Source organism: Pelodiscus sinensis, chromosome 4 (genome assembly GCF_052426305.1).
Source record: "Pelodiscus sinensis isolate ZL-2025 chromosome 4, ASM5242630v1, whole genome shotgun sequence".
Lineage (NCBI taxonomy): Eukaryota > Metazoa > Chordata > Testudines > Trionychidae > Pelodiscus > Pelodiscus sinensis.
The window spans coordinates 91,866,276-91,880,729 of record NC_143055.1 but is presented as its reverse complement, the minus strand read 5'-3'; the positions used below and the strand labels follow the sequence as shown (position 1 = coordinate 91,880,729).

Below are 14,454 nucleotides of genomic sequence, written 5' to 3'. Positions count from 1 at the left end.
CAGTGCATGTAAAACGTGTAATAGCTAAGATTTAGTGGCTACACGGTTACTGTAATAAACACTTGAACATCTCTACTTTTGAGAAGTGTGTGTCATTCAGGGTCCGTTCCTCTTGGGCTCCCTTTTTTTTTTCTTTTCTGTTTTTCTGCTTTGTTGGGATGATTAGTCATTGTTTGGTCTGTTGTGCAGTGGAATCATAGCTACCAGGAAAGGCTTGGGCTTTGTGACCCCCCTGATGTTGGTAGCTGAGAGAAGACTAGTTTTTAGACTTGCTAAATATCTCAACTTTTCCAACAGTGCCCTGAAAGATTAGAACATTGGTCACCATCCAGTAGACTGGGATCTACTGGTATATCTTGGAGCCTTTGACAGGTAATCCTGACTGGTTTGGCCAACAGACTATCAAGTGCGGACACTTCAGCTGCCCCTTCCACATCTGCTGTGCACCTCCTGCCCTTTGCCTTGGAGCTGTCTCCCCCCCCCCACCTCGGAAGCCTCTTGCTTGAGGTACAGAGCAGGAAAGGGAGAGGAGGGTCGCTGATGTCAGGGTGCCCCTTCTTCCACCCTGTATTCTGTCTCCACAAAATGGAGGGGGGGGGCACAATAGGGTTTGGGATGGAGGGAGTTTACTGGCTGCTTTTGAGAGTAGTGCAGGGCCATGGCAGGGGTGAGCCTGCCTTAGCCCCACTGCACCGCTACCCAGGAGCCAGCTGAGGTAAACAGTGTCCTGTTGGAGCCAGCTCCGAACCCCTGCCCCAGTCATGAACCCCCTCCTGCAACCCCAGCCCTGAGCCCTCTGAACCCAAACTCCCTCCCTGCGCCCTGAACCCCTTCCTGCACCTCAACTCCCTTCCCCAGGCTCAGCTCAGAGCCCCTCTCACATTCCAATTCCCTTAGTCTAAGACCCCAACCCTCATCCGCTACCTGTGAAAGGGAGGGAGAATGGAAGAGGGAGGGAGGACAGAGCGAGCAGAGGAAGGGCCTCAGAAAGGGGCACAAAGGATGCGGGGCAAGAGTATTTGGGTTTGAAGTAGATCTTACATTGCACTTAAATTCAAAAAGTGATCTTGTGCTTAAAACGGTTGGAGACCACTGGATTAGAAGGACTGTCTTAAATTTCTGTAGACAGATGCTCAAATACTGTAGTGATGTGGCCACATAAATACCTAGACAGGCCTAGTTGAGTCTGGTTCTTAGCATCTGACTCTCTCTGTGACAAGACTTATTTCTAAGGCCCTACCAAATTCATGGTCCATTCTGGTCAGTTTCACAGTTATAGGATTTAAAAAATGGTAAATTTGATCATCTTGTATATTTGAATGTGAAATTTCATGGTGGTGTAATTATAGAGGTCCTGACTCAAAAAGGAGTTGTGTGAGGTTGAAAGGTGATTATATGGGGATTGCAGTGCTGCTATCATTACATCTGTGCAGCTGCTGGTAGCAGCATTGCCTTCACAGCTGGGCAGCTGAAGATCAGTGGCCAATAGCAAGGAATCCTGTTCTGAAGGCAGAGTTACTACCAACAGTTGTGCTGAAGTAACAATGGCATGGTATGGTATTACCACACTTCTGTGCTGCTATCTTACTCAGCAGCTGCCACTTTTTGGTCACCCAGCTCAGAAAACAATAGTACAGAAGTACGTTGCTATTGTATTACAACCCTTCCTTCTGCACTGCTTTTGAGTGGGTGCTGCCTTCAAAGATGGGCACAAGGTCAACATTACAACCACTTCTCTCCAGTTGACCAATTCTGAAGATAGTGCAGAAGTAAGGGTGACATTGCCATGACCCTCCTAAAATAACTTTTGAGTAGGGATATTAGTGACTAGTTGATAAGCTTATCAGGTAGTCGAGTGGAGTATCGACTAGGCAGCAAGGGAGCAGGAAAACAGGAGCTGGTGCTGGGGAGAGCTGGCTTAAAAGCTGGTTTTTTCCCCCCCCCAGCACTATCTGTGGTGCCACCTGCCCTCTCCCTCCCACTGCTTCTATCAGCAGCCCCTGATAGCCCTGGCCACCACTAATAGGAGCTGATGTGGAGCAACAAAAATGACAGTTTTGCCTTTGTCTAAGAGGAGTGTAAAGATTAGTGCCAGGAGATGCTTGTTGGTGAGCCCAGCAAAATGGGCTTGTGATTACAGTTCAGTTTCTTAAGAACATAAGAACGGCCGTACTGGGTCAGACCAAAGGTCCATCTAGCCCAGTAGCCTGTCTGCCGACAGTGGCCAGACCAGGTGCCCCAGAAAGGGTGGACCAAAGACAATGATCAAGAGATGTCTCCTGCCATCCTTCTCCAGCCTCTAACAAACAGAGGCCAGGGACACCATTTCTATCCCCTGGCTTTTATAGACCTAACCTCCCATGAAATTATCTAACTTCTCTTTTAACTCTGTTATAGTCCTAGCCTTCACAGCCTCCTCTGGCAAGGAGTTCTACATGCTGTGTGAAGAAAATCTTTATTAATTTTAAACCTGCTACCCATTAACTTCATTTGGTGTCCTCTAGTTCTTCTATTATGGGAATAGAAGTTGCTTGGCATACAGACTCAGCATTTCATGGCAAGAGGGAGAAGCTGAAGAGACACAGTGTCACACATGTTTCTCGCTTCCTTGTTCCTATTTATTGGTCATAGAAGACATGATACAGGTTGGACCTCCCTGGTCCGGCTTCAGGACCTAAGCCATCCCAGGGAGTTTGCTGGATCAGGGGAGCTCATTGCTCCCCTGCTTGCTGCCGTGCTGGAAGCTTCTCTCCCTGGAGCTCCCAAGGCTGGGATTCCCTGCCCTGCTGCTGCCCTGCTAAAGCTGACTTGGTGGAGGCTCCCCACCCTGCTTGCCCGCCATTTGCCCCAGGGAGTTCCCAGGGCTTCCACAGCGAGGGATGTCTGGCCGCCATCAGCTCTGCTACTTTTGGGGATTCCCAGCTAGCGCTGCTCGGTTGCCGCCAGCCCCGCTACCTCCAGGGCTTCCTTGGGGTTCCCTAGGCTGCCCAGCAGCTGCCAGCCCTGCTGCTGCATCCTGGCTCTGCTGCCACTGGGGGTTTCCTGGAATTCCCTGGCTATGGCTGTCAGTCTGGCCCTGCTGACACCAGGGGCTCCCCTGCTGGGGCTGGGACTCCCTGACTGCAGTCTCCCTGACTGCAGTGGGGTTCCCTGGACAGGGCTCCCAAGCTACTGTGTGGTCCCACTGCTGCTGGGGGTTTGTCTGGCCATCCCAGTTCCGCTGCCACCGGGGGGTTCCTGGGTTTCCTTGGCCACTGCTGACCTCGCTGCCAAGGACGCTTCAGCCGCCTGACTCCAATGACACTGGGGGTTTCCTGCTACCCATTAGCAGGAACCTGCTGATGCTGGGGTTCCCCTGCCTAGTCACTGCTGACCCTGCTGGGACTCCGCAGATCACACATACTCCTGGCTGGCTCCTGTTCCTCGGACTCTTTGATCCAGCAACATTTGTGGCCTTGCTGGACTACAGATGTTGCTGGACCAGAGAATCCTAGATTTGGGAGATTCATCCTGTACCAAGACAGTCTCCTAGCTGCTTTCTGTTACCAAGGTGATCTTCCCTCATAGTGTCACACTCAATATTCTAGGTTCTGGGAGTATTAGTGTTGCTGATACTCCGTAACACCAGAAAGAGCGGGGAGCTGATGCTGTTTGTGCCTTTGTTAATACCAGTGACAGTGGCGTTGTCTTTCTCCTCCATGGATTTGAGCATGGATTTCCCCCTTGTTACTCCACTTCAGTACAGCCTCTCTAGGGTGGTATATGCATCTTTCTGGTTGCACTGTGTCTGAATTCAATGCAATTTTTACTCCTGGTCATCATTTACCCTGTCTAAGCTGTATTTCTACAGGTTCTTTATATTGCAGATATATGCACTTCCTTTTCTTTATGCAGCCCTGAGCCCTTGTTTGGCTTTAGTGGCCTTCTCAGTCTCGGGAAATGAGAGCCATGAGGGCTGATCTCCAATGATGGATAGGTAGAGTTCTCCTCTGTGTAGATGTCTGTCATTTAAAGCGGGAGTTCAGTCTTGAATGAGTGTTAGGGAATTGAAATCATTCTGCTTTCCCATACTGTTAAATAGGAAGTGGAGTTCTGGCTATATGAGAGGAGGGTGGAGGAGTGTTTTTGGAATTGAAAAGACTGAGAATCATTCTAAGATGACATAGAAGTTAATCTGAGCTGCCAAACGGGGAGCATAAGATTGAGTGATCAGTAAAAGAGAAGATGGAATGTGTAGGATCTTTATTGCTTCCTGTTTCAATGAAGGCAAATCATTAATATAAAGTTCCTCTCAAAGTCTTGCATACTTTTACTCACATCTTGTTATAGGATCTTTAGTAGCAGCCATTACCACTGATTTTGATTTGGGAATGAAGTAACCACTATCTGATCACCTTGATAGCTCTTCATCAAGAACAGAAATTATAAATTTAGGAGGATGAATTTTTAGAAATGAGTTGTTTGTTTTATGTTATGTATCTGGGGCAGGGCCTATAGATCTGTAAACCAGCTACAAAAATAGAAAAGTTCTCCATCTTTCTTTCAGGTATAGGTAGGCTCCAGTATCTCTAATAGACGCCTTTCTCCTAGGTGGAGGACAAAAATTGCTCTGCATATTCCCTGTGACCCATATTGTTTGGAAAGACATGCTATTAATATCTCTGTCCTTGTCTTGACAATTAGTTTTCCAACTTCTTAGAATTCATATTGGAGCCTTAAGCGTTGCTTCTCAGTCTAACATATCTTTTATTTTATGTTTGGAGCGAGGTTCTGTTCTTGGAGTGATAGTGTCAGGCTGACAGTTTAGTTTCTGAACTGGTGGGGTTCCTAGACTGAGTGTTCTGTTGAAGTCCAAAAATTCTACTGAAAAACCAGACATGTTCTACAAGAAAAGCTGTCTTAATGAAATGGAAAAAAAAATCTGCATCACAGCATCTCAGAAGTAGATAGATATGTCCTGTATTCTCTTAATTTTGGACTTTCTACTTGATTTAAAAAAAAGTCAGTTCTGTCTTTTGAGCTGTCAGTCAACCTGCTCATTCACTGTTTGCCCTATTGTCGCTCTGAAGATGGCATTCATCATAAACTATAAATTAACCCAGCAAAGGGTTAGTGAGATCCAGGGCTTTTAGGAATTTTCCTTCACACCATGTTAAATAAAAATGTGTCTTTCCATGAATTTCTTATTGAGATGTAAACCAGAGACCACTCAAGCCACTGATATTTGTCTTCCCATTTCTCACCCTCTCACCTCTGACAACCAAATGAGTTGCATCTTAAGAGGGAGGGGCTCTAGGTATTTAAACCAATCTAGAAATCCTCACAGACTACTTAAGCCTTAAATGGAGAAGACTAGGGTCAGTGTCTCAATGTACACTGTCCAAATGTATCTGTGTAATCTTGATTTTTAGAACTTAATAGCTGCTCAGCCACCTACAAAGAGATTACAGTACTATATCAGCACTGGGATTTTGGTCTATGACTGGGATTCTTAAGCACTACATTAATACAAATAACTAGATTTATGGCATGCCTTAATGTTGCATCTAGCATTTGAAATATATGAAGTTGCTTCTTGGTGCTCTAGATTACCTTTACGTGGCATTACTTCCTCTATTTGACTTTTTGATCTGATGCCCAATTTGGGGAAAAAATGTATTTCAAATGACTTGACTCCTCAGAGCCCTCATTGCTTTTTAATCTCCCAAGTGTGGATCCATACAGAAAATTCTAGAAAAGGAAAACATGATTGTTTGCATAGTAAATGTGGTGGTTCTAGAGGAGTGCACTAGTGGGCCCACTCTTTATTCCCTTTGGCTGCTTTTTTAAAATTTTCAATTAAGGATTATTGAATAGTGAAGGACCTGAAGACTGGTGGAGATGTGGCCCTTTTTCTATTCACACAACTTAGGTGGTGAAAAGATGTGCATAGTCCCAGTGGATACTGCATGTGTGAGGGAGGTTCCACTTCTTCAAAGGAAAGACTGACTAGCCAAAGAAACAGTGACATTGACTGAGCACAATGTGCTGTCAAATGAACAAATCAAACATTGACAAGTTTTAAAAATTACAGTAATGGTAGGTATTGTTACTATAATATGCCTGAAAAAATTTCACATACATTTTTCCTTCCACTTCATTGTTCATTTGGTGTTACCTTGAGTTAAAATATTTCTCTGCTATAATTATTTTGCTGCCTTAATAATGACTTATCAATTGTTGAAGAACATGAAGAATTCTTATTCCAGAAATAATTTTCAATTGTTTAATTTTCAATTAAGATTAATTGCTCAGAATACTGACTCAGAATAAGTTCTCCATTTTTTTATCCATGTGTGGTGAAGTATTTGCACTATGCTCCATGAAAATGGAGCAAAGTCATTAGCACAGTCTTGCTTAATTTACTACTGTGGTATGTTAATTATGATATAGGGTCCCATCCCAATGAAGTTGAGGATCCATTAGCAGCTTATACCAAGGGGTTCAGCACATTCTAGGCTCTAGTCTATATTGCAGTTTTGTTTTTCCAGAACTTTGCTGTGTGACTGCATCGGGTTTTTGTAGGGATGAATCAGCTGTTCAAACTCTGGGAGGGAGAGGAATGGGGATGAAGTGTGAATCAGTGGACTCATGGAGCTCCAAAAGCGCTGGGAGGGGAAGAGAGAAGTAGGAAGTGTGGGACTCCACTGTGCCAGAGGCATGTAGGGGAGGTGGTAAATGGAATGTGCAGGCTGTAGGTGGAACATAGTGGACTGAATGTGGCCCGTAGGTTGCTCACCACTGATATAGACTCACTCATTGGTGTCTACTTCAGTAGTCATCTAGACCAGTGTTACTTAAACATTTTGAGACCACGGAACACTAAACAACAATTTTTTATGCAGAACATCTGTGAAAATTCTCAAAAAAAAATTTTCAGACAAAAAAAGACAAAACCAAAGAAGTAACAAAATAAAGAAGAGATCGTGGCACACCTGCGAGTTGTTCACGGAACACCAGTGTTCCATAGAACATAGTTTAAGTAACACTGGTCTAGACCCTCTCTGAGTCTAGTTAAGTGAAACAGTTCTAAGAACACTGGCAAGTTGAGACTAATGCTTCTTCTGTTGCAAGTAGGGATGTGAATGTTTAGCCAAGTGTGCCAGCTGCCCAGCCCTGGCTTTGCAAAGAAGCCCCAGCCTTGCCCCCTCCCGAAGCAGGAGGCAGCCCAAGGGGGACACACGCATGCCTCTCTGCCCCTTCTCCCCCCCAGCAAGAAGCTAGAGCTGGTGCTCCAGCCTGGGGCTGAGGCTGGAGCTGCAGCACTGGCTCCTCACTGTGCAGGAGGGAGGGGCGGGGGGAACTCCTGCCCCATGTGTCAGTAAAAATTGGCTTGTGTGCCACTTGTGACATGCATGCCGGGGGGTTGGTGACACCTGTAGTAGCCCCATCTAGGTTGTATTTCCCTAGCTTATTTATAAGAAGGTCATGTGAGACACTGTCAAATGTATTACTAAAGTCTAGGTATATCCCGGCCACTGCTTCTCCCTTATCTACAAGGCTTGATATTTTATTAAAGAAAGCTATCAGATTGGTTTGACATGACTTGTTCTTTACAAATTCATGCTGGCTGTTACCTATCATCTTATCTTCCAGGTGTTTGCAGATGAATTTCTTAATTTCTTGCCCAATTATCTTTCCCCAGCACAGAAGTTAAACTGACTAGTGTGTAGTTTGCTGCGTTGTTCTCATTTCCCTTTTTGTATGTGGGTACTATATTTGCCCTTTTCGAGCCTTCTGGAATCTCTCCTGACTTCCATGATTTTTCAAAGATGATCGCTAAAGGCTCAGATACCTCCTGAGTATTCTTGGATTCATTTCGTCAGGCCCTGGTGACTAGAAGACCTCTAACTTTTTCTAAGTGATTTTTAACTTGTTCGTTTTTTTAATTTTAACTTTTAAACCTACCCTATTTCCACTAGCATTCACTGTTAGGCATCCTGTCACCATCAAACTTCTTGGTGAAAACCAAAACGAAGAAGTCATTAAGCCCCTATACCAGTTCCAAGTTTCCTTTTAGTGTCTCCCCCTTTCCACTGAGCAATAGGCCTACCCTGTCCTTGGTCTTCCTCTTGCTTCTAATATAATTGTAGAATGTCTTTTTACCCTTTTTATCTCTGGCTAGAGTTAGCTCGTTTTGTGCCACTGTCTTTCTTACCTTGCCCCTGCATACCTGTGTTGTTAGCTTATATTCATCCTTTATAATTTGACCTAATTTCCACTTTTTATAGGACTTTTGATTTTTAGATCAGATATGGCTGATTCATGATGGTTTCCTGTCATATTTTCAATCTTTCCTACACAGGGGAATACAGTAAAACCTGTGTTGGCACTTAACTATTTGGAAAACTTTAGAAATCGGCAAATTTCCTAAGGAATTGGTGCAGCTGTGCAGCGCAGCACTTTGATCCAGCTGGACGGGGGCTGGGCACGGCCATGTGGCACTTTGATCCAGTTGGCGCAGCCTCGTGGCATGAGTGCAGCCTTGTGGTATGCTGCTATGATCTGGCCTGGCCAGAAACTGGACTGGGCAGCTGGTGGGCCCCTGCACCGCTGGCATCGCAGCTCCCAAAAGGGACCCTCAGATAACCGGAATGCCCTAATCCCTGAGAAGGCCGCATAACACAGGTTTTACTATTGTTTGATTTTGGGCCCTTAATAATGTCCCTTTAAAAAACTGACAACTCTCTTCATTTGTTTTTCCTCTTAGACTTGCTTCCCCTGAGACCTTACCTACCAGCTCTCTGAGTTTACTAAATTCTGCCTTCCGGAAATCCACTGTCTCTGTTTTGATAGTCTCTCTTCCGCCATTTCTTAGAATCATGAACTCTGTTGTACTGATACTATTACATAAAGGAAGTTGGTTACTCCTTATTTTTAATTCTTTGCCAGACGTATCTTCTGTGAGAGATTGTGTTTTGGTGTCTTGATAAGTGCCATTTCCCTAACTGGGAAGTCTGTTCCTCCCATATCAGAGAATTGTGTGGATGTGTTTAGTAAGGATTTGATTGTCATAATAAGTTAAGGGAAACACACACACTAGACCCAGTTCTGTGTAGTGTTAGGGCTGCTTTATATCACTTGGGTAATATAAAGCAACACTAAAACCAGTGGCTCCACACACTGGAGGATTCAGCTTGCATAAGAATTCCCAGGTGAAAGTCTCATTTCTCCTTGCAGCCCCTGTCATGGAGGAATTGCTAATAGATGATGTTGGCAGCAGACCCTAAGTAAAATAAATAGTCTGAATGCTACTATCTTACACCTGGGAGTGGACCCCAGTACCTGGTTGCCTCAGAATCAAGGAACTATATAAATGACTTTAAGGCACTTCTGTTCACTCTAGTTTATTCTCAGTATAGATTCACAAAACTGGAGGATTTGAACCATGGTAATTACTGAAATCACAAAACATCTCTTCAATATGTTCTATTGCTCTGGAAAGTTTTGCTTTCTTTCCAAAATCATGTAACAATCACATTTCTCACAAAATCAGTTCAGCTTACAATGTGTCTGAAATCTTCCTTTGTATTGGGGAAACAAAAAAGTGATCTAGAAAAATCATATCAAATATTTGTTCTGTTATTTATCCAGTAAATTAACTTTTTTAAACTATATTTGATTGAAGAGAAATAGTCCCAAAAGTAATGAACTTCTGGGTCCTAAGAATAATGGAAAATCCCTAGAAAGTGACAGTGAACAGTGTAGATAACTGTAAAATTATTGATGTCAGTTGCAATGACGTAAAAGTTAAACTTCATTTCCTCATTAAAAGCTTCATTAAAAGCTGGTATGGAAATACTGTTTGGCAGTTTGTTCAGAGTATTGAAGAACTGTCAAGGTCAGCTGAAGCAAAATGCAGGACAATGTAGCACTTTAAAGACTAACAAGATGGTTTATTAGATGATGAGCTTTCATGGGCCAGACCCACTTCCTCAGATCAAATAGTGGAAGAAAATAGTCACAACCATATATACCAAAGGACACAATTAAAAAAAAAAAACACACATGAAAAGGACAAATCACATTTCAGAACAGGAGGGATGTGGGGGGGGGGGAAGGAAGGAAAGTGTCTGAATTGATGATATTAGAGGTGGGGAGAGTGGGTTGTCTGTGAGCTAATGATATTAGAGGTGATAATTGGGGAAGCTATCTTGGTAATGGGTAAGATAGTTTGAGTATTTGTTCATTCCTTCCCGGAGAGTGTCGAATTTTAACATGAATGACAGTTCAGAGGATTCCCTTTCAAGTGCAGATGTAAAAGGTCTTTGTAGCAGAATGCAGGTGGTTAAGTCATTGAGAGAGTGTACTTTCTGGTTAAAATGGCAAGAAACTTGTTTTTTCTTTCTATCACTGTCAAGGTCAGTGCATTGTGTCTGAAGTAGAGTGCTCACTGATGCCCTCTTGATGTAGAGAGCAGTAATAATTTAAAGGTAAACTTATGCAAAATTGAGAATTTATGAGTTTTCCTTTTTTTTTTTTTTAATACCTTTCTCTCAAATGGTTTTGTTTTTCAGCATCGCTGACGGGCAGCACAAAAAAGTGGTGTTCTGCATACATGCTACTTGGATACTGAATTTAAGCCCCTGCTACTTCAAATTTTGAGCATTACTATCTTTGGGATCACTAACAACTTTCAAAACGCCTCCAGGGAATGCATCATGACATCAGCAGTGGTTGATAGTGGAGGTTCTGGCCTGGAGTTTGACAACAGTGAAGTAGAAAATCAGGAGGTTAGAAATCTGTATAGAACTTACTTCAAACTTGGTTTCATCCTATGTATGTAAATAACATGGGTTACTATACATTTGCTTTGTAAAAAGGTTAGTAGTTGAAGAGAGCAGCAGGATATTAGTCAATTTAAAAGTATCATTTATTAGATATCCTCTTACTGCAGAGAATAAATGGAGAGTTGTACTGTCTGCAAAACTGCAGAATTATATATAAAATACACATTTATAAGTTTAAACAAAGTTTTGGGTTCCAATATGATTTCTTTAAATATCCGTGTAATATAAAGACCAGAGATTGGAGCTGGCTAATTTTAACAAAGACTTTATAAATCATAATTTTGTATTGTTAAGGGACAAGGTGCGTTATACTCATATGGCTTGCAATACATTTCTGTATAGTATTTAATAATAAATCAGATTTTCCAGTTACTTCTATGTACCACCACCAAGAAAAACTTGGTTCATTAAGTATGTTTGCAGGTTCAGGATTTAAGTATGTAGCTAGTCAATATATGCCTACCTCTAAATCTCTGAGGAGTTCTGTTGGCTTCATTAAAATTTATGACCATTCACCTACTTAAACCTAAGCATGTGATTACGTGTTTGCAGGAGAGGGGCCATAGTTGTATGTATAGTGTAACATGCACATTACCAGAAAGTAAAATCAGGTCTAAAACTGATTATGAAAATTTGTTGGGTGGAGAGAATTACTTCTCAAATCTGAATACTTTACGGGAAATTGTGACACACTCTGCCATTCTCATGAAAAATAAATGTATTCTTACATTAAGACTATTGTAAAACTATGCAGTTAGCTTTTTATATTTAAAGCTAGAGAATATGACTTGGTAGTATTTATTTCCAGACATAATTTTGTTTACAGTTTACCTATCTCTCAAAAAAACTTTACAAATATTTTGTATTGGTATTCCACAGAATATATAAAAAGCAATAGAGAAGAAGAAAAGCATTAGTTCAGATGTGGTGGTTCAATATTTAAGGTTTTTTGTCTCCCTATAGGACAATGAGCCAATCTCTGAATACCCAGCAGTGATTGTGGAACCAGTTCCTAGTGCAAGACTAGAACAGGGTTATGCTGCTCAGGTCCTGGTTTATGACGATGAAACTTACCTGATGCAAGATGTAGCAGAGGAACAAGAAATTGAGACTGAAACTGTGGAAACAGGTAGACTTTAAAAAAATGTTTAACTTTTCTCCCCATCACTCTCTTCCCATGAGTTGAGCTAGCACTCCCAGAAGAATGTTACTTCATATTCTCCCACAAGAAGAGATCCTGACCCGGGGCCCTATGCAGTTTCCATTAAAGTCAATGGGAGTCTTTCCATTAACTGAAGTGGGAGTAAACTTAGGACTCTGTGTTAAAGTAGTTAAGTAAAAGCAAAGTTATTTAGACTCAAATGTTTGAAGATACTGACTCACCTAACTTCCAATGAAATCAATAGGTGTTGGGTGCATAAATACCTTTTGAAAATCTGGGCCTTAGTTCCCTCAGGTTGCAACTGCAAAGGGTGTATTAGTCCATTAAGATGCATATACAGGCAGTCCAAGTTACGCGGATCCGACTTATGTCGGATCCGCAGTTACGAACGGGGCCATCTCCCTGGTCTCCAGCAGACCAGGGGGACGGGGAGCAAAGCGGCGGAACACGCGGGCAGTGGACAGCCCAGACGCGTCTGGGCTGTCCGCGTGCTCCTTGGCTTTGCTCTGCTTTGCTCCCCGTTCCCCTGGTCTGCAGGCCAGGGAGACAGGGAGCAAAGCAGAGCAAAGCCAAGGAGCCCGAGGGCAGCAGGACAGCCACGGCGCGTCTGGGCTGTCCCGCTGCCCCCGTGCTCCGCGGCTTTGCTCCGGACGCCTGTGGTACAGCAGCTGGGGCACTGCCGGTTGGTCCCGTAGCGCCGCTCTGGGCGCTACTGGACCAACCCGGCAGCACCCCAGCTGCTCTGCCCCAGGAGTCCTGATTCAGCCACTGCTGGTCAGTTTCAGCAGCGGCTGAATCAGGATGCCTGGGGCAGAGCAGCTTGGGTGCTGCTGGGTTGGTCCAGTAGCACCGAGGAGCGGCGGCGCTACTGGACCAACCCAGCAGCACCCCAGCTGCTCTGCCCCAGGCGTCCAAGTCAGCCGCTGCTGAAACTGATCAGCGGCTGATCAGTTTCAGCAGTAGCTGATTTGGGGATGCCTGGGGTTCTTAAGTTGAATCTGTATGTAAGTCGGAACTGGCGTCCAGATTCAGCCGCTGCTGAAACTGATCAGTTTCAGCAGCGGCTGAATCTGGACGCCAGTTCCGACTTACATACAGATTCAACTTAAGAACAAACCTACAGTCCCTATCTTGTATGTAACCCGGGGACTGCCTGTAGGTCTATCCTTATAACTTGATATTTACAATAACTAGCTCTTCAAAATTCAATTAGTGTAATGAAATAGACATAAGTTTAACAAATTAATATAAAGATAAGTCAAAGTAGTTTTTTCCAGAATACTGGGAAACGTGCTGCATTGGAAGAATTGTTTAAACTTAGTAATTACACAAATCTCTCAAAGAAGACTGCTCAGTGATGTGTTCTCTATTATAGAGTCATACTTTGGATAAAATAAATATAAACCTGTAGGAGTAAAGTTGAACATGAATCACTTTGTACAACTTCGTAATTCTTTGTATAATGAATTTGTTTTGCCATCTTACTAAACCAATTGTGGTTTTTGGTACTAAGATAGAAAATCAATATTTAAAATTCATACAGGCTTAAAATAATGAAATGTGAACATAAACATTCATTATGCAACTGCATTACTGAATATTAGTTCTTCTTTAGTACTTTGTGGTATCTGAGTGCCTAATGTAATAAGTGGGTAAGATTCCAATCCATTGCAATTCACAGATTTATATAGGGTAACACAGGATGTAAATCAGCACAGAATATTCTAAAAGCTCCGAACCACTTTATAACTAACCTGTTATAACTTTTATAACTAACCACTTTATAACTAACCTGTCACAAGCATCTGATTAAACACAAATTCCTTATTTTCAGTGATATAGGCCAGTCTCTTTTTTACCAAATAAAATGTGAGGTTTACACAATGGACAATAACAGAGGGATTTGACATTTATACCTTATGTATCAGATGTAGTGAAAGAATGACTGCAAGACAGATGCCATAGGCATTAGATTTGCTCATGTGGACCCTTGCAAGGGCCTGTCACTGCAGCTTCACTTATACTATCACAGCCTATGGTGTAGGCTGATCCTGGCAAAAAGTCACCAAGTATAAGTGCTCTTGACAAATTTAAAGAATGTGATTCAGATAAGTACTGACTTGACTATACAAAATATAAGAATGGAAATCCATAATTAACTATCAGTTAATGCTAGCAGTATGGGGGTTTTGGTTTTTGCCAAACCACTTTTATTTAATCATCAGATACTAATTCGTATTGAGAATTCAGTCCATAAGCGCAAATGAGCAGGGCATTAAAAAAACAAAAAAGCATCTTCATTTTTTAAAAGGGACATACAATTCATACACTTTAGAGATTTAAAAACAGCTTAGATTACTTTTTTCAAACATGTCGGAAACCTCCACTTGTTGACTCAGAGTAGCAAAATTTCAGTCCAAAAGAATGCCTAAAGAAAGTAATTGACTGAAGGGAGTTAGGATT

At 42.7% G+C, this 14,454-nt stretch overlaps 1 protein-coding gene across 5 annotated transcripts in view; it reads left to right on the top strand.

Moving 5' to 3' along the window:
• The window catches only part of ELF2 (E74 like ETS transcription factor 2), a 65,902-nt gene that overhangs the window by 6,821 nt on the left and 44,627 nt on the right, over positions 1 to 14,454 (top strand). For 4 of the 5 annotated variants that reach the window (XM_006124423.5, XM_075929934.2, XM_075929937.2 and 1 more), the window contains exons 2-3: positions 10,557 to 10,772; positions 11,793 to 11,958. In XM_006124423.5, coding sequence (XP_006124485.2) covers positions 10,701 to 10,772; positions 11,793 to 11,958 — 238 coding nt within the window. In that variant the 5' untranslated portion in view covers positions 10,557 to 10,700. Of the gene's footprint in view, positions 1 to 10,400; positions 10,473 to 10,556; positions 10,773 to 11,792; positions 11,959 to 14,454 lie in introns of all 5 variants that reach the window. The other variant, XM_075929935.2, reaches the window with a different exon arrangement.